Source organism: Spermophilus citellus (assembly GCF_964194105.1).
Source record: "Spermophilus citellus genome assembly, chromosome: 18".
Classification (NCBI taxonomy): Eukaryota; Metazoa; Chordata; class Mammalia; order Rodentia; family Sciuridae; genus Spermophilus; species Spermophilus citellus.
The window spans coordinates 10,965,150-10,985,294 of record NC_138200.1 but is presented as its reverse complement, the minus strand read 5'-3'; the positions used below and the strand labels follow the sequence as shown (position 1 = coordinate 10,985,294).

At 51.8% G+C, this 20,145-nt stretch overlaps 2 protein-coding genes across 2 annotated transcripts in view; both read left to right on the top strand.

Annotated features, from left to right (window-relative positions):
- Nucleotides 1-605: 605 nt before the first annotated feature.
- Nucleotides 606-1,342, top strand: APOC2 (apolipoprotein C2). The gene is made up of 3 exons (XM_081275663.1): nt 606-676; nt 807-957; nt 1,161-1,342. The coding sequence occupies exons 1-3, from the start codon at nt 622-624 to the stop codon at nt 1,246-1,248; spliced, it is 294 nt and encodes a 97-aa protein (XP_081131789.1). The 5' UTR covers nt 606-621; the 3' UTR covers nt 1,249-1,342.
- A 4,036-nt stretch (nt 1,343-5,378) lies between these two features.
- CLPTM1 (CLPTM1 regulator of GABA type A receptor forward trafficking) overlaps nt 5,379-20,145 on the top strand; it is a 29,057-nt gene continuing 14,290 nt past the window's right edge. Inside the window, exons 1-2 of the mRNA XM_081275436.1 lie at nt 5,379-5,526; nt 11,630-11,742. Of these exons, the coding sequence (XP_081131562.1) occupies nt 5,455-5,526; nt 11,630-11,742 (185 nt within the window). The 5' untranslated portion in view covers nt 5,379-5,454. The remainder of the gene's footprint in view (nt 5,527-11,629; nt 11,743-20,145) is intronic.

Below are 20,145 nucleotides of genomic sequence, written 5' to 3'. Positions count from 1 at the left end.
GGGAGGGGGCAACATGGTTAAATTGGAAATTGCTAGAGTGGCCATGATGCTCACCATGGCACCACGGAATGCGGAATCCCCGTGTTTCTCCCCCCTGAGCCTCCTGGGTCGATCTGGACCTGTCTTCTACTGTAGTTTCTTCAAAGTGAGAGGGTGACTTTGTGCAGTTAGTAGTTAGCCCAGAGCTCCTTCCAGTGTGGACTGGGACAAGGATTAGGGAGCCCCGTGGAGAGACATGTCCTCTGTGCTCTGCTGGGCGGGAGTTTTCTTGGGCTCCCAGCTGGACCTCAAGGAGGCTTCTCCAGGGAGTGAGTGGATTTGCCTGGAGTTGACAGGACATGGCTGGGGTGCACTGTGGCAGAGGCTTGCCCAGCATGCACAGGGCCTGGGCTCCATCCCCAGCTCCAACACACAAAGCCCACCAGGCGTGAACTGTTAAAATCAGGGCAGTTAGAACAGAGGTCCAAAATAGACCCCTTGTCCTGTCAATGTGACCTCAAGTCAAGCAGGAGGAACCAGGAGCACAATTCCAGACCCCTGCCTCAGAGGGGGTGGGCCCCTGTGACCAGCCCAGTGACCCTGCTGCTCAACACCCCTCAGTCTTCCAGGTCCCTCGACGCCATGGGCACGCGATTCCTCCTGGCTCTGTGCCTGGTCCTCCTGGTGCTGAGCTGTGGTGAGTGGCCTGCAAGGGGCATCTCCGAGGAGGGGGAGCTGGGAGCATCTTCTCACCCAACCTGGGCCGCCTGCTCTCCTCTGCTGGCTTGTTTCAGCTTCCCTAAGCCTTGCCCTCTCCGCCCCTGCAGAGATCCAGGGGCTCCCGCAAGATGAGCCTGCCAGCCCGCCTCTGCTGGCCCAGGTGAAGGAGTCGCTCTCCAGCTACTGGGGCACTGCCAAGGCAGCTGCCCAGGGCCTGTACGAGAAGACATACCTGAACGACATGGATGAGAAAATCAGGTGTCGTCTCCCCTGGGAGAGAAAGAGCTGGCCCCTGATATCAGCCTCCTCCCTCAGACCCGGGGGTCCAGCCCAGATCTCCTCCCTCAGACCCACCCAGTCCTCCTCCCTTAGACCCAGGGGTTCAGGACCAGCCTCCTCCCTCAGACCCGGGGGTCCAGGCCCAGCCCTCCTGTCTCTGACCCTCAGCCCTTTCTCCCCAGGGACTTGTACAGCAAGGGCTCAGCAGCCATGAGCACCTACGCAGGCATCTTCACTGACCAGCTCCTCACTCTGCTGAAGGGAGAGTAGTGTCAACCCCGGATGGTGGGTGGGGAGCCCAGGCCCCAGCATCCCCTGGTTCTCCTGATCTTCCTGGGAATCGGACGGGGCTCCCCCGACGCCAGCTGCTCTCAGCCCTCCCCTACTCTGGCCTGAACTCTCACCAGTGAGTGAAAAAAATAAATAATAAATATTTATTCTCTTTGATGTGGTGGCTTTTCTGGGGCTCAGGGACCAACATAGAGACACTGACTGAGTCCAAACAACATTTAGTCAGCAGGTATTGTCTGTGTGTGGCCATAATCTGGAACCTGGTCCTGGGAATGAAGAGGAAAATAAAAACAAGAAGTGATCATAACAATGAGTCACTGCTCTTGACTAAGGTCTGATGTTCCCGTGGGTAAAAAGACAAATCATGGACAAAGATAACCTATAGTGACCTCTGACAGCACAGAACCCCTGTGCTGACACTTTACTTTTTATTTTCTTCACTTTTTGTTGTTGTTGTTATTGTTGGGGGTGTAAGGACTGAGCCCAGGGCCTCAGGCATGCCAGGCAGACGCTCCAGCATCGAGCTCCACCAGGACCCTGAGACGACAGTTTAGATGTGGCATCTCAGGGAGTATCCGAGGCAGGAAGGTGGGCACCCACGAGTCCCTGCTAAGCTTATGAAGTTAGTTCACAGTTTGGAGGGGACACAGGAAGTCAGACCTCTGAAGCCCAGATGCTTTGACAACCCAATGCATTCACCTCACCTGATTTCCTGGAGCTTGGCACCAAGCCCTGAGGGCACAGAGGTAGTCCTGCCCTCAACGGGCTTCTCAAAAAGCCACCGAGGGTGCCCACCTGTAATCCCAGCAGAGTGGGAGGATCAAGAGTTCAAAGCCAGCCTCAGCAATTTAGGGAGGCCCTTAGTAGTTTAGCGAGACCCTGTCTCTAAATAAAATACAAAAAAGGGCTAGGGATGTGGCTCAGTGGCTAAGCACCCCTGAGGTCAACCCCTGGTACCAATAAAAGCCACTGATGGAGGCTGTAGCTCAGTGGTGGACTGCTTGCCTAACACATTTGAGGCCCTGGATTTGATCCCCATCACATTTAAAAAATAAAAATAAACAAGCCACTGATCAGGGACTGTTGCAGCTGCAGGCAGTTTTAGCGATTCTGGTTTTATAGTATGTTCTGTGGGCTGTTCTCTCCTTGTTAGTAATAACACTTCCTAAGCTCCTCAGAGCCAGGAGCTCCACTCCACCCTGAGGCTACAGCTAGACCCCTGCCTCAGGGAGCAAGAAGACAAGTGGAGATCATTTCAGACAGCAGCAGGGACCCCAAGGAAGACTGAGTGGAAGAGACCCCCAGACCTTGGATGTGGCTGCTCTAAGCAGGCAGAAGTAGGGCCCAGGCTCTATTGAAGACAGGATGACCAGGCTGCAGCTAGTCAAGGGGACACAGTGCAATGCATTCTGGGTAGGACTGTTGTTGCTGGAAAGTGGGGGAGAGGAGTAGGTGCTGATTGGGCCCCCAGGGTCCAGGTGGGGTGGTTAGAGGGTGGGAGGGAGCATCTAGCAGCAGGAAATTGCAAGCAAAAAGCACAGGGTGAAGGACAAGGGTGGGGCTCCATGGGCTGAGGGAGGCTGGTGCTGGGCCCAAGGGTGGATGATGGAGGGGGAGCTGAGGGAGCAGAGGATGCTCCCATAAGTCTCAGGTGGGGCTATGGGATCCCCCCAGGGGGGGATCCATGGCCTGGATTTCTCCTAATCTGCTTGGCATTACCCTCCAGCCAGTCTTTCAATGATCTTGGGGCAGTTTTCCCAGGTTCTGAGGCTGGGCAGCCAGTAGAAAACAGAGGCCTTGGGAGGGGCTGTGGGCAATGTCCCCAAGTCCCCAGGTCTGGGAAGAACTGAGGCTGCCAAGACCAGGGGGTGGTGGGGAGGGGGAAACCCTGGGGGGGAACAATCCCTGCTCTGTCCACTTGTTTCCCACAGACTCGAGCCAAACCAAACCGCTGTCCAAGCCAGCTTTGCTTCCAACCAATCCGGATGCCATTCCCAGACTCCTCCTGCCTTTCTCAGACCCTGACTCCCTTCAGGACCCCAGAGTCCAGGACCCCAGAGTCCTCCTCCCAAGAACTCAGCACACTGAAGGATAGACTCCTCCTTCCTGAGACTTGGAAGTCTGGACCCCGAATCCCTTCTCCTTAGAGCCTAGAAGTTCAGGTCCCCAGCCCCCTTCCCCCTTGAAACCTGAAATCATAAACCCTGGCCAGTGTTGGGCTCCCCCTAGTGGAGGGCAGAGAAGGCCCATTCTTCTTAACTGAATGGGATTTATTTGGTTACTAACAGACAAGGAGCAAGGGCTCTGGTTCTGAAGGGCCCTGTGCAATGTCACAAAATTGAGATTCTCATGCTCTATTGGATCAGGACCTGCAGTGTATGAGGCTTGGAGGGCATATTGTGGCATTTTATAACTAGAGTTGGGAGCTACCTCCCTAATCCTTTTGAAATTATTATGAGTATTATTAGTATCATTATTTTTTTGGTGCCAGGATTGAATTCAGAGGTGCTTAACTACTGAGCCACATCCCTAGTCTTCTTTTTTATTAAGACAGGGTCTCACTAGGTTGCTTACAGCCTCCCTAAATTGCTGAGGCTGGCTTTGAACTTGCAATCCTCCTGCCTCAGATTCCTGATTATAGGCATAAGCCAGCACACCCAGCCCTTTTTGAAATTTTGAGAGAGGGTCTCTCTACATTGCTGAGGTTGGCCTCAAACTTGTGATACTCCTGCCTCCACCTTCTGCTTCCCTAAGGTTACAAGCATGGGCCATCACACTCACTGAAGCAAGGAGCTACAGGTTTCATTCTCTTCCTTGCATAGGCCCTCAAATCACCTTGTGCGTTCAAAGAGCCTCGTCCAATCATCCCCAGGGCAGTGCTGGAGTTTCAGGAGCAGCCACCAGGGTCCTGGGTCTGCCTGCTCAATGAGGGGGACACACCCATTCCTGGCAGTGATTACAAAAAGTGAACAGGGGTGGGGAAGCTGAGGGGACTAGAGAGGCTGGGGAGAGGGTGCCTGGCCCTGTAGAGAAGAGAAGCTTCTATTATGACCTCTAGTTTAAACTAGTTATGGTGGTGCATATTTGTAATCCCAGCAATTCAGTAGGCTGAGGCAGGAGGATCTTAAGTTGAAGGCCAGCCTCAGCAGCTTACACAGGCCCCATCTCAAATACAACAAAAGCACCTAGTTTATAGGGGGTAAGATACTGAGGCTCAAATACATGTCACTTTTCTGGGATCATTTAGTCGGTCGGTAGCACGACCAGGGTGGATGCAGGTGAGAGGTCCCCCCAACGCACTGGTGGAGGTTCAACAGTCTGAGAGGTCTACGTCCTCCCTAGGCCTCCATGACGCCCTTTCTGAGGTCACCCTCAGCACGTGCCCGCCTTGGCGCTGTAGGAAGACACACAGCTAATGAAACATGATGGCGTTCTCAAAGCCCACGAAGCTGAGTTCAGGATGGCGAGGTATGCCAGACAGCGAAGGCCACCAGGGGAACGAACATGCGCACTAAAAGTACGGCTGCCCAAAGCCCAGGGAAGGGCTGACAGGGTCCCATTCCGAGGTTTTTGTGGCCGTAAGAATCCTGAAATAGGAACTCTGAACGCACCGGGAGACTATAATCTCTGGGGACTTGAAGGAGGAAAGGTGTCAGGAGGCGAAAACACCCACCGAAGGGCCTTCTCCTTTGAGTCCCACTACGGTGGCCAGAGAGGTTCCTTTAAAGCAGGAGGGCGTGGTTCGGGCGGGATGTTTTGAAACGTTACGGTGGCCGGAAAAGTTCAAGAACCTTGGAATGAAAAACAGAAACGGCGGACCGAAGCGGGCAGGAGGGCGTGGAAAGCTCATACAAATCGAAAAGGCGGGTTAACTCGAGAGACAGAATGAACAGAATTTGTGGAAAGTGAACACGGTGTTCCAAAAGTCCTGGAACTTCGGTGCATTCAGTGTTTATTCCAGGTGAAAATAAACAGGCTGCAGGGCAGTGGGGAGAGGCGAAGTACGGTGGCTAGTTTGGTCCTTTCATAGCCGGAAGTGGAACTTTGGGAAGGCGTGGCTGCGGCGCTCTTGGCGGATACGGTGGCCCATTGGGTCGGGCAAATTGTGAAATCTCGCGCGATTGAGCTGGTGCCGTCGGGGACGGGGCGGGGCTGGCGGCGGGGGCGGGGACCCGGAGCGGGAAGATGGCGGCGGCGCAGGAGGCGGACGGGGCCGGCAGCGCCGTAGTGGCGGCCGGGGGAGGCGGCTCCGGTCAGGTACGGAGGCCGAGAGGGGCCTGAGGGGGCTCTTCCCCAGCCGGGGGGCCTCCCACGGGGCGTGTCCTGCCTCTCTTCACAGAATCTGGTGCATTGGGGGCTCCTTGGCTAGAGGGACCTTGAATATCGGGCCCAGGCGGGGCCGGGCCGCCCGGGAGGCCGAACGGTGGCGGGAATGGGGCCCTGTTGCGCGCCCGGTCCCCTGCACGCTTGTGCCGGACTCCCACTAGCCTCTTCATTCCGCCCTGGGAGATCGTGGCGCGGTGGGGCGCAGGCTTGTTCCCAGGAGCCCTAGGTTCTTGACTCTGCGATTCCAGGCTCCAAGACCATTCCTAGAGTGGTCTGACGGCCTGGGTCTCGCCCGCAGTGCCTGACATATGGGCAGTGGGTAATTGGAAGTTTTCTAGCTCTGGGGAAATCAGGTGATTATTGTGGGTAAGGGCACAGGCTGTGGAAGCCAGTGGACCCATTTTACAGAAGGAATCCGAGAAACAGCGAGACTAAGGCGCTTGGAGAAGGTCACCCAGGTTAAGTTTGGCATCCATTCCATGTGGAACCTGGTCCAGGGTGTCTGGACTGGCATGGGGATGCTTTTAGCATAAACTGACCCTGTGGGGAAATGGGTCCAAGTATAGACGACTGCTGACCCATTGTTGCCTAAACTAAACTGAGGCTGTGGAGCATACCAGGTAGGCAACCACCATTCAGGCATCTGGGGAATGGATGGAGTGACAGCAAGGTGCTGTCGACCCACCCACTGGATGTCACTGACATGTGGGAGGCAGCTCAGGGGAGAGAAGTGCAGGTTGGGAGGGGAGAATGAGGCTGACTGTCTCTGTGACCTTGGGCAAGTTCCTTTCTTTTTTTGGGCCTTCGTTTCTCCAGTGATTAGTGGAGGTCGTGGACCGGAGGGCTAGTCCTGTGATGGGCCACAAAGATGACTCCAGCCATGTTCCTGCTGTCTGGGGAGTGGGAGAGGAGACTGCCATAAACAAAGAGTTATGATCTTGGATGACTTGGGTGGTGACAGAAGTCTGGGTCAGGGACTCAGGGAGCCCAAAGGAGGACAAATAATATCACCTGGGGAGGATGCCAGGAGGAAATTTGGGGATAGAGCCCAGCCCATCTGGACTGGATCTTTTCAGCATTTCAGGGCTTGGCAACTCAGGAAATGGTGAAGTTCCTGTTGGAATGAAAACATAGGCCTTGTCTTCAGGAGCTTCCCAGTCTTTAAGAAAGGAGGTCTTTCCTCCTCTCATGGGTGGGGTTGGCTGCAGAGACTATAGCTCAGGTTGCCCTGAACTTCCAGAAACCTAGATCTTCTCTTGTCCATCTCTACTTGAAAGTTGTCAATGCTTACCCTTGGCTTTTAGGAAAAAGTACAATTTTTTTTTTTAAGCAAATTGAGGCCTTGCATGATCTGACTCTTATTTATATTAAACTAGGATTTCTCAAGTCTGGTGCTATTGAAATTTTAGATTGAACAGTCTTTGTTGTGGGGAGCTGCCCCATGAACCTGAGGATGTTCAGCAACATCTGTGGGCTCTACACTAGATGTCAATAGCATACACACCCCTCCCTGTTTGTGACCCCCAAAATGTCTCTTAATGTTGTGAATGCCCCCTGGGAGGGGGGCAGAATCCCTCTTGCTTGACAACCACTAGACTAGAGGAGGGTGAGCCACTGTGAAACTCCCCAGTTCCAGTCTTGTGCCCAGATCTCTTTCCTCACAGCCTTTCCATGTTTCTCCCTCTTCACTTGAGTGATCTTTACTAATCCTCCAGATCTCAGATGTCTTCTCCCCCGGAATGCTCTCTCTGATCCTCTCAGACTGGGTCAAGTGCCCCCTCTGGGGTCCCCTGTCCAGGCTGCCCACTCTGGATTGCCCCTGTCTGGGAACAGGTGTGGGTGTCTGTATTCCACTGAGGTGGGAGCCCTAGGAGGGCAGAGCCAGGACTATCTTGGTCACCATTGTGTCCCTAGCACTGCTCTGCTTAGGGCCAGGCATGAGGAGATGCTCAGGGTTTGTGGAATTAATGGGTCTTGAACCAGAAGCTGGGCTGAGGTGAGGTTCCCCAGAGCGTGAGCCCGGTTTCCTCCCGTCCTGCCAGCAGCAGCAGCTGCTTCCTGGGCCCTTGGGGATGTTCCCAGGTGTTGTGTGTGAGATTGGACATGCAGGCCCAAGAGTGGGCGCTCTGTCTTAGTCACTTGATATGTTCACTGTCCCTGCCGCCGTCCACCAACCTGGGGGCCTAACACAGCCCCAGAGTGGGCAGACCCTCACCCAATCGTGTGCGCCAGCCAGCTTGCTCGTCTCAGCCAGGAGCTCAGGCCTAGAGCCCACAGCGCCATTGTTGAGTCCTTCAGCTGATACGAGTGGAATCAGCACTGCCTGCCGGGGACACAGCTGTGGACAAACAGGCCCTGCCCTCCTGGAAGCCCTGCTCCCCTAGAGGCTGGGGAGGAGGGAAGTATGAACAGGGACGAGTAGTAACAAGATAAATAGGAAGAACACACAGCGTCCTGGGTGGCAGTAAGTGCCATGGACAGAAGTGAAGCTGTGGTGGGGACGCGCAGTGGGGTGGTGGGAACGCGCAGTGGGGTGGTGGGAGGGAGAGCTGCAGCTAATGTTTTTGGTTCTGGAGATTGAACCCAGGCCAGCAGCCCCGTCCTTCGTCCTTCCTTTTCCTTTCCTTTCTTTCTTTATTATTATTATTATTTTGGTTTGTTTGTTTGTGGACACAGGGTCTCACCAGGGTGCTGAGGCTGGCCTCAAACTTGCTGCCATCCTGCCTCAGCCTCCTGAGTTATTAAAATCTTTTTTTGTTGTTGTTGTTTTTTTTTTTTTAAAGAGAGAGTGAGAGAGGAGAGAGAGAGAGAGAGAATTTTTAATATTTATTTTTTAGTTCTCGGCGGACACAACATCTTTGTTGGTATGTGGTGCTGAGGATCGAACCCGGGCCGCTCGCATGCCAGGCGAGCGCGCTACCGCTTGAGCCACATCCCCAACCCTGTTGTTGTTTTTTTTTGAACTGGGGATTGAACACAGGGGCATTCTCCCACTGAGCCACATCCTTGTCCCTTTTTTTTGAGACAGGGCCTTGTTAAGTTTCTAAGGCTTTGAACTTGCGATCCTCCTGCCTCAGCTTCCCATGTTACTGTGATCACAACCATAAACTGTTATGCCTGACTGGCTGCAGTTTAAAGAGGTGGTCCAGGAAGGCTTCTCTGAGGAGGTGACACTTGACTAAAGACCTAAAGGAGGTGTGGGAGGGAGTCACAAAAACACGTGAGGGAAAAGCTTTTCAGCTAAATGGAACAGTGTCTGCAAAGGCCTTGGGACGAGCACTCTTGGTGTGGTATAGGAAGAGCCAGCAGCTGGCTGCGCCTCTGGAGAGGGAGGAGGGGGCACTTACTTTGCTAGGCCACCGTGAAGACTTGGCCTTTACTCTTTGAGAAAGAGGAGTCACTCTGAACTTGTCTGTGTTGGTGGAGGCAGAGTGGCCTTTAGCACACTTGTGCAGTGGAGAACCTCACATCTGGCCTGAGAATCAGTCCTTCCTCAGAATCCACAGGAACTAGTCCCAGGACTCCCCTTCCCCCCAGCCGGGGCTGCTCCAGGCCTTTATGTAAAATGCTATGATATTTGCATACAACCTACACAGAGGTCATTTCTGGTCGACTCACAATACTAATACAATGTAAATACTATGTAAACAGAACAGGAGCAAGGCCTGGAACCCAGCAACTCTGGAGGCTGAGGCTGGAGGATGTGTCAAGGCCAACCTCAGCAAGATGGCAACACCCTGTCTTAAAATAAAAATTAAAAAGGACTGAGGATGTGGCTTGGTGGTAAAGTGCCCCTGGGTTAATCCCCAGTACCAAAAAAAAAAAAAAAAAAAAAGAAAGAACAAAGCTTTACTGTATCCTTTAGGGTGAATGGTAATAAGAAAAAGTAAAAGTACAGATGCAAATCCCCCCACCTGGATATTTTCCATTCACAACAGGTGGAATCCTTGGATGCAGAACCCACTAATGTGGGACCAACTAGATTTCATCTCCTTCAAAAGCTCCCCCGTCTCCTCACTACCCCCCCATCTTTGGTACCAGGGATCGAACCCAGGGGCACTGACCCACTGAGCCACATCCCCAGCCCTTTTTTATATTTTATTTAGAGACAGGGTCTTCTAGGATCTTGCTGAGTGGCTGAGGCTGGCTTTGCACTGGCAATCCTCCTGCCTCAGCCTCCCGAGCCACTGGGATTACAGGTGTGCACCATCTCACCTGGAACCCAGCCTTCTTTGCTTTGAGTCAGGGTCTCACTATGTTCCAGCACTGGCCTTGAACTTTTAGTCCTCTGGAATTACAGAAATGTGCCACCGCATCCAGTCCCTCACCCATACTTTTCCCTCTTGAGAGAATACCCGTCCTTGGGCTCCCTGTGGGGAGGGTCTGACACAAGTGTCAAAGGTAGCTCCTCGGGTCCTCGCTGATCACCCAGGCCACCCTGCGCCCTACCTACCCCTGCCCCGGTGGCTGTCACTCTCCCTTCTTGTTTCTGCAGAGCACTCTTCCGGTTTTCCAGGCCTGCCTGTCTTCCCTCTGGTCCCTAGGTCTAGGCCGAGACCTCCGCGGTCCCACCCCCTGGCACAGGGCCTGGGGCTCAGAAGGTGTGCAGGGAGCAGTGTCTTCAAGGAAAGCTCTTCTCCCGATTAGTACCAGCATTTTTATAACCTGGCCCTCAGGTCAGGGAGGCAAAGTGACATGTCCTTCCAAGGTGTCGTAGCCAAGAACTGGGGGACCAGGACCACAGCTGTGTCTGACCCTGGAGCCCCACTTCTGACTTCAGTGTTGATCTGTACTTTGGGAAACAGCAGGAAAGAGCATCTTCTGGTGATGGGGACAGGAGGTGACAACAAACACCTGTAACGCGCCAGCCCCAGCCTTCGCCCTGTTCCCCAGGCATGTGCAGTCTGCCAAGCGAAGTGGACAGAAAGACACTGCAAAAGAGTGGGCCCTGGTGGGGCGGGCCGGGCAGCAGGGCCTTGGAAAAGGGAGGGCAGGTCCTTTGGGGGCAGCAGGTGCCATGTATTTGTTGGCTGTTCTCGTGCTCCACCTGGTGCTGGCCCTGTGCCGGTCAGTACTCCTGAGTAGACTGGCCTGTAGCTGTGGTTCTGTCTCCTGATGGGCGAGGGGCTGCTGGCCGGGGGACAGGGATGGGGAAGCCAGCAGGGTCCGTGCTCAGACTCCCACACCCGCTCCTTAGGGGTTTTCTGATTCTGAACATTGTTTCAGTGAGGACTCTTGTGGCCTCCTGCTGTCGTCTTCGTCCTTCCAGAGTGACCCAGACCAGTAGCTTAACCTCTGGAGCGGTTTGGAGCCCGCCCGGGCTCTGTGCGTGTTCAGGGCGCCCACCTCCCTGCATGGCTCCCGCTCAACCTAGTCCCCCGTGTCACCTCTGGACCAGCAGCCCCTGGAGGGCAGGACTGGGCTCAGGAGGCTTCAGGAACTATTTGCCAAGGGAAGGGCCTTTCAGACAAACCGCAGCCTTGCAGTCTGGCCCCTGTCACAGACCCCTTGTCTTGTCTCCAGTAGACGCCTCCTGTGTCCTGGCTGCAGCCTCAGGGAGTAGTGGCGGCCCCCAGCCTCATATGGCTGCTCTTACCTCTGTTTCTGCACCTGCCCTGACCCTGCCCCTGCCTCCTGCGCCTACCAGTTGCTGCAGTTTCAGTCTCAGCTCCCTGAGCCCTGGCCTGGCTCAGGTGTCCTTTCTGGGCTCCTGCATCCCAGCCCTGTCTGCTTTGGGTCACCACTGTCTAGAGATAGGTCTGTCTCCCCTGGGTTATAGATCCCCAGGAGGTCAGCACAGGGCTGTCTGGGTCACCACTATGTCCCCAGCACAGAGGAGGCACTCAGGGAGTATTTTCCTCCTGAGAGAAGAAAACCCAGCTCCCTGCCCGGTGCTGTCATTTATGCACTCTCTGGCTGTTAGTCCAGCCTTCTCTGTGCCCGGCCCTCCTGGGCCTTATTGGGTGGTGGTGCCTAAAATAGCCCTGTCTCATGTCCCTTTCCCTCTCCTAACTCTGGTGTGTGTCCCCCACAGGTGACCAGCAATGGCAGCATTGGGAGGGACCCGCCGGCGGACACCCAACCCCAGAACCCACCACCTCAGCCAGCACCCAATGCCTGGCAGGTCATCAAAGGCGTGCTGTTCAGGTAAGCAGCTGGGGATTGGGTTTGTTCACTGGAGAACTTCAAATAAGGAAAGCATAAGGGTCAGGTGCCGTGTTGAACATCTGGAGTCCCCGTAACTTGGCAGGCTGAGGCAGGAGGGTCACAAATTCGAGTCCAGCCTGGGCAACTTAGCAAAACCCAGTCTCAAAATAAAGAATACAGTGTGGAGCACTTGCCTAGCACGTGTAACGCTCTGGGGCCAAGCCCTGATGCCATTAAAAAAAGAAAACTGGGTGCAGTGGTGTACATAGGCCTATAATCCCAGTGGTTTGGGAGGCTGAGGCAGGAAGGTTGCACGTTCAAATCCAGCCTCAGCAACTCGTGAGGCCCTGAGCAACTTAGTGAGATCCCACCTCAAAATGAAAAATAAAGACTGGTCTAGGAGTAAAGTGCCCCCATGTTCAGTTGCCAGTACTCCCCTCCCCCCTCCCCGGAAAAGAAAAAAAGCAAAGCGGAAGGAAGAAAGGAAGACTCACCTGAGGGTGATGCTCATTGCCCACTGGGAGAGGGTGACTTTTTTTTTTTTTAATATTTTTTAGTTGTAGATGGACACAATACTTTTATTTTATTTATTTATTTTTAATGTGGTGCTGAGGATCAAACCCTGTACCTCACACGTGCTAGGCGGGCGCTCTGCCCCTGAGCCACAGCCTCAGCCCGGAGGTTTACTCTTCGTGTGATAGCAGTTCATTTTTTCGCAGTGCTGCGATGCACACGGGAGCCTGTGCTCACCACTGCTGAGCCACATCCCTAGCCCTCTTCTTTTTTTGTTCTGTGTCCTAATCTCTCTTTCTCTCTCTCTCTTTTTTAAATGTTTATTTTTTAGTTTTAGGTGGACACAATATTTTATTTGTATGTGGTGCTGAGGATCGAATCCAGGGCCTCACGCATGCCAGGCGAGCGCGCTACCACTTGAGACACATCCCGAGCCCCCCTAATCTCTCTCTTTTTTTGGGCAGTGCTGGGGATTGAACCCAGAGCCTTGTGCATGGGAGGCACAAACTCTACGAACTGAGCTATACTCCCAGCCCCCCCTGGGTCCTAATCTCTTATAAGGAATCCAGTCATGGTGGATTAGGACCTCATGTAACCTGAGTGACATCTTAATTTCAATTTTATTCTGTTTTGTGGTACTGGGGATTGAATTCAGGGGTGCTCTGTCACTGTCCTAACCCTTTTTATTTTTTGTTTTGCCACAGGGTCTCACTAAGCTTAATGAGAGCAGCTTTCAAATTTATGACCCCCTGCTTTGGCCTCCCAAGTAGCTGCAGTTCCAGTAGCTGTGCCTGGCCTTGCTTATTTAAAAGGTTTTATTCATTGTGCTGAGGGTCAAACCCAGGGCCTCATGCATACTAAGCACATGTCTACTGCTAAATTGCCTATTGATTATTATTATTATTATTGCCGTCTCTAAACATAGTCACTGAGGTACTAAGAGTTATTCCTTCAACACAGGAATTTTGGGGAACACAACTCAGTCTGCAACCTCTACAGAGAAAATTTACTATTTTAAGGTTGGGTGTATTGCTTAGTGATAGACCACTTGCCTAGTGTGCTCAGAACCCTGCCTTCAATCCCCACAAGTGCAACAGAAGACAAAAATTGACCATTTTAACTATATATATGTATATTCTTTGCAAGGGTGGTGGGGAGACTAGGAATTAAACCCAGAGACACTTTACCATTGAGATACATCCCAAATCCTTTTTTTTTTTAAATATATATATTTTTATTTTTTAGTTGTAGTTGGACACAATACCTTTATTTTATTTATTTTTATGTGGTGCTGAGGATTGAACCCAGCGCCTCACACATGTTAGGTGAGCACTTTACCACTGAGCCACAACCCCAGCCCCAGTCCTTTTAATTTTTTAATTCGAGACAGGGTCTTGCTAAATTGCTGGCCTCAAATTGGCTACCCTGCCTACGCCGTCAGAGTTCCTGGGATTACGGATGTGCACCATCATGTCCAGCTATTTTAAGCCTTTCTAAGTGTAATCTCCTGTGGTATTAAGTATATTCACATTGCCAGGTGAGATGGCGCACTCCTGTAATCCCCGTGATTTGGGAGGCTGAGGCAGGAGGATCACAAGTTCAAAGCCAGTCTGGGCAACTTAGCGAGACTCTGTCACAGAATAAAAAATAAAATGGACTAGGGTTGTAGCTCAGTGGTAAAGTATCCCTGGGTTCAATCCCTAGTACCCCCAAAATAGAAATAAATAAAAAACAAAAATACTGGGGTGTATCTCAGTGATAGAGTGCCCAGTTGTACCCCCAGACCCCAACCAGATGCAAAAGTACATTCACCCTGATGCATGCCTGTCACGCTGTTCACCTTCCCAAACTGAAACCCACTGAATACAGACTCCCCACTTTGTCTTCTCGCTGCCTTCTGACATTTGTATACTTTCTGTGTGTGTGCGCGCACGCGTGTCTGTCTCTCTCTTTTTTTGGCCCTAGAGATTGAACCCAGGGACGCTTTACCACTGAACCACACCCCCAATTTTTAAATTTTGAGACAGGGTGTTGTTAAGTTGCCAAAGGTCTTGCTGAATTGTTGAGACTGGCCTTGACCTTGCGGTCCTCTGGATTACAGGCATGTACCACCATGTCTACTTCTGTCGCTGTGACTTTTTTTTAAACTTTTTAGTTGTAGTTGGGCACAATACCTTTGTTTTATTTATTTATTTTTATGGGTGCTGAGGATCAAACCCAGGACCTCACATGTGCTTGGCAAGCGCTCTACTGCTGAGCCCCAGCTCCAGCCCCCTGTCCCTGACTTTTACTGCTTTGGTTAGCTCTGATGAACAGTCAGCCTTTGTTTTCCTGTGACAGGCGATGGTATCTTCTTGCGTATGGATTCTCGTGTTCCTTCCAACAGTGGGACTCAGGGTTGTGCCCTCAGTGTCTAGTTGCCTGAAGTCTTGGGGGGATAATAGGTGGAATGGGGTGGTATATCTGACACTTGGTTTTGTCCCTGTCTTGTCTACACCTATAACAGGCCCTTTTTCTGTTTGTGCCCTTATTTACCCATCTGTAAAATGGACATTTCTTTGTTCTCTTCTTTTTGGAGAGGTACTTCAGTAAAATGGTCAAAAGACCAGGCCATACAGTTAGGCAGTCATCTGACCTCTTTCAACTGTGAGGAATTACACAGCAGAAAGGTGTAAGTTTTGTTTTCTTCCTTTCCTTCAGGGGCACTCTACTACTGAGCCACATCCCCAACACTGTTTATGTTTATTATTTGAGACAGGGTTTCACAAAGTTGCCTGGCTGGCCTCAAACTTGGGATCCTCCGGCCTTAACCTCCTGAGTCGCTGGCATTACAGGTGTGCCTGCCATCCCCTTAGCTAGAATGTCTGCACATCACCAGGGCCGGCCACAGGGAAGGCTGGGAAATGTAGTCTTTATTCTGGGGACCCAAGCACCTTGCTGAAAAGCAGTGATTCTGTTCCTAAAGTGAAAGGAGGGTGATTCTGTGGGGGCAGGGATCTGTCTATAGATTGTTGGGCAGATCTGTAATTTATTAGATTTCCTCTAAACTTGTAAATCATATGTACTTATTATACAAAATAAAACAATTTAGACAACATAGAAGAGTATAAAGAAAAATGAGGGGCCTGAGCTTAGCTCAGTTGTACAACATTTCCCAAGTCCTGTGAAGCCATGTGGAGTCTGCGTACACCCTGCTCACAGGCTCCCATTTACTTCACTATTTTGGAGGGGAGAGAAAGGAATGGAACCCAAGGATGCTTTACCGAGCCTCATCTCCAACCCTTTTTTAAAATTTCTTATTTAGAGCCAGAGTCTCACTAAATTGCCTAGGGCTTCACCAAGTTCCTGAGGCTGGCTTTTGAACTTGCCATCCTCCCTAGTCACTGGGATCACAGGTGTGCGGCGCTTTCCCGTTGACTTTCAGTCATCCCTAGATCTCTTGTAATGCCTAACACAGTGCACATGCTGCGTAAACAGGTGTTACACTGTACTGTTCAGGGAATAATGAGATGAAAAAGGTTTATACATGTTCAGAAGCAGTTTTTATTTTTGAATGCTTTCTATCTGCGGTTGGTTGATTTCATGTAAGTGAAACCTGCAGCTCTGGAGGGCCAACACTAAAGAAAAGGCAGGGGCTGGGGATGTGGCTCAAGCGGTAGTGCACTCGCCTGGCATGCGTGCGGCCCGGGTTCAATCCTCAGCACCACATACAAAGATGTTGTGTCCGCCGAAAACTAAAAAAAATAAATATTAAAATTCTCTAAAAAAAAAAAAAAAAAGAAAAAAAAAAAAAGAAAAGGCGGGACTATTGGTTGGTGGCCATCTGGTGAGCACATACCTAGTAATTGGCCCTAAGCGGCTCACATTAGGATGCTCAAAGACAAACTTGTCTAAGAAAAATTATGAGCAACCCACTTGTCCAAAATAGCGAATCAGCTAATATCATTTGGGGCAGAGAAGGTTGGGGGCAGGGGTGGCTCCGATCGCTTGGGAGAGCCGGCCTCAGCACGGCTCTGTCACCTCTCAGCTGTGGCACCTGCTCAGGTGATCACCTTTCCTGTGCCTCAGTTTCCACCTCACAGATGGGAGTGCTGACCAAGGGTCATCAAATGGATTCTATGAGAAGCCATGTCACCAGTGTGACATTGCTTTTCATTGCTTTCATTATGGGCTGGGGCTGGGGCTCAGCGGCAGAGCGCTCGTCTAGCACGTGTGAGCCCTGAGTTCGATCCTTTTCACCACAAAAAAAAATTAAACAAAATATACCGTGTCCATGTACAACTAAAAAATAACCCACAAAATCTGACACAGTTGTCAATCACATTCTGCCGTGGGACAGAGTCATCTGCCTGGTGTCCTCCAAGAGTGTCATATAGCCAGGCATGGTGGCACATCCTGTAATCCCGGTGGCTCAGGAGGATGGCAAGTTCAAAGCCAGTCTCAGCAACTTAGTAAGACCCTGTCTGAAAATAAAAAGGGCTGGGGCTGGGGCTCAGTGGTGGAGCACTCCTGGGTCAATCCTTAGAGTCCCACGGGTTACCGGGAGCTGTGCAGGAAGAACTCTCTTCTGGGTGTTCAGCCCCTAAGCCTGGGCATGCTCCTGCCGCTGGTGCCCCAGGCTTCTCCATCCTGAGCTCCTTCCCCCTCCCTTCCCCGATGGCCATGTAAGTATTTAGGATCTTATTCTGTGTCACTCATTTTTCATGGCCCAGCAGCTCTGCATAGATTACTTGTATCCTTCCCCTCATTTTTACAGAAGAAGCAGGCTGTGTCACACACTGGCCTCTCCTTGGTGTTTTCTCATTAGCAAGGTATCTGAGGAATCTTTCTGCATCAGTACAGAAGGGAGCTTGCCGCGGATGAAAGAGCTCTAATACAGACTCACCGCAGGCTCATTTCCTCCCTGAGAACCAGCCGCGCCGCCGTCAGCTGGGTGGGTGCACACAGACCATTTTATCTGGAGTCATCTTTGTTTTTAAGGTGGACACAGTATCTTTTTTTTTTTTTTTTTTAACCTTGTCTCGGCGCTTGAGGATAGAACCGGCAGACAGGAAACCGCGGGCACCGAAGACATGACGCCGAGGGGACAGAACCCTTTCCTTCTGCCTCCATACACAACGGGAAGCAGGACCGCACGCCTGGTTTCCGCCAAGAAAAGGAGGCCTAGACACTGTATCTTTATTTTACTTTTATGTGGTGCTGAGAATCGAACCCAGGGGCTCAAGCATGCTAGGCGAGTGCGTTACCGCTTGAGCCACATCCCCAGCCCTGGAGTCATCTTTTAAGGTGTGTTTTTTTGTTTTTGTTTTTTGTTTTTTTTTTTTGGTTCAGAGGTAAACCCAGGGCCACCTAACTGCCCCAGCACTTCTTATTATTTATTTTGAGACAGGGTCTTGTTAAGTTGCTGAGGGTCTTGCAAAGTTGCTGAGGCTGGCCTCAAACTTGTAGTCCTCCTGCCTCAGCCTCCTGAGTTGCTGGGATTATAGGTGTGCTCCACCACATCTGGCAGTGCTTTTTATTTTCAATTTTGATTTAGGGTCTCAATGGGTAGCCCCAGGCTGGCCTTGAATTTATGAGCGTCCCAAGTAACTGGGATTAAAGGCATGCACCACCGCCGCTGCCCCTGCCTGTCTGCACCCCCCCGAGTGCTGGGAATGGAAGCCAGGGCCTTCACACCTTAGGCACACACTCTACCTTTGAGTACTTTTTTATTTTATTTTCAGACAGGTCTCACTACGTTTCCTAGGCTGGCCTCAAACTTGTCATCCTCCCATCTGTGTTGGAGTTCTTAAATTGAGGTTCAGGGTTTATTTTCAGGGTCCCGTGAACTCCTCACAGCTTTAGGGAGATTATGTGAACTAGGCCCTGGGGACGGGTGGCATGTGTGCATTTGAGCTTGTCCTCAAACTAGGCCCGTGGTTGCTGGGGTGGAGATGGTCAGCACTGGGTGTATAAAGGAGTGGGGAGATGGGGGGTTTGGTTTGTTTTGTTTTCTCCCTCTCCATCACTCAGGGATTGAACTCGGGGTGCTTCACCACAGAGCTACATCCCAGCCCTGTTTATTTATATTTTGAAACAAGGACTTACTAGGTGGCTGAGACTGGCTTTGAACTTATGATCCTCCTGCCTCTGCCTCTAGAGTCACTGGGATTACAGGCGTGCATTCCGGTGTCCAGCTAGGAGGTTTTTTTTTTTTGTACCGGGAATTGAACTGAGCCACCTCCCCAGCCCATTTTGTATTTTATTTAGAGACTGGGTCTCGCGGAGTTGCCGAGCACCTTGTACCTGGCCAGCTAGGAGTTTTAATTTATGTCTTTTTATACATTTACAAGTTTCCAGCTGAGTATGGTGATGCACACCTGTAATCCCAGAGACTCAGGAGCCTGAGGCAGAAGGATCACAGGTTTGAGGCCAACCTGGACCACTCTAGAGCACTCGTCTCAGAGTAAGATACAAAGGGTGCTCGAGATGTGGCTCAGTGGCGGAGCACTGGCCTAAGCCTGCTGAGACCCAGGGTTCAATTCCTAGTAATGAGAAAAAAGGGAAAGAAATCATATTTACAATTTTTCTGAACTGGTGGCTGTAGGGCTGTAGTTTGGGTGCGAGGGAGTGAGGGAGGACTTAAAGTCTGTTTTATTTGCTTACTCAGGTAAATTGAAAAGTGTCGGGGCTGGGGATGTGGCTCAAGTGGTAACGCACTCGCCTGGCATGTGTGTGGCCCGGGTTCGATCCTCAGCACCACATACAAACAAAGATGTTGTGTCCACTGAAAACTAAAAAATAAATATTAAAAAATTCTCTCTCTCTCTCTCTCTCTCTCTAAAAAAAAAGTGCCAGGAGGGTCCAGGCCCTGTAGGCCTGGCTCCATGAGCAGAGGACCGTGTCTATGAGCCTTCCACAAAGGCCCTGAAGACCATGGTGACACATGTTCTCCAGAGAACTAGGGAATGGAGCCCCAGCCTGCCTGGTTTTATTCAGCGGACTTTCCTTCTGGGACCCAGGAGCCCAGAGGGTTGGGGACCTCCATGGGCTCCTCACTAGGCAGGATGGAGCTGCCTGTGGGTGTCTTGGCTCCCAAATGTTCCTGGGAGTATTTACTAAAATGGGAACTTCTCATGGAGGCGGTTGGGTCCCCAGAGAATGCCAGCCGTGTGCCTCAGGGACTTTTTGGGGAGGCAGCAGGTGGCTGAGCTGGACCACGGCCCCTGAGACCCCAGACCCCTGGGCCTCATGGCTTCTGCAGGCAGAGGCAAGTCCCTGCGCCTGACCGAGCTCAGCCGGGGGCAGAGGAGCACCTGGTCCTTTTCCACTTTACAAGCTTTTGTTTTTGTGGTGCTGGGGATGGAGCCCAGGGCCTTGTGCATAACAGGTGGGTGCTCCCACTGAGCTGCATCCCAGCTCAAAATCCAGGCTTCTCAGCTGGACAGTGGCACGTGCCTTTAATCCCAGCTGCTGGGAGGCTGAGGCAAGAAGATGGCAAGTTTGAGGCCAGTCTCAGCAATTCAGCGAGACCCTGTCTCAAATTTATAAAGGAGGCTGGGGATATGGCTCAGTGGTAGAGCACCCCTGGGCTCAGTCCCTAGTGTCTGTCTCTCTGTTTCTCTCTCTCACACACACACTGTCTCAAACACGCACACACTGAGCCACATCCCCAGCCCATTTTATATTTTATTTAAAGACAGGGTCTCGCCAAGTTGCTGAGGCTGGCTTTGAACTTGCATTCCTCTTGCCTCAGCCTCCTGAGCCGCTGGGATTATAGGTGTGCGCCACTGCACCCAGCCTCTTTGTTGTTTTTTAGGAAGACAGGGTCTCGCTGTGTTGCCCAGGTTGGCCTGGAGCTCCTGGGCTCCAGGGATCCTCCTGCTTCAGCCTCCTGAAGAACTGGCACTG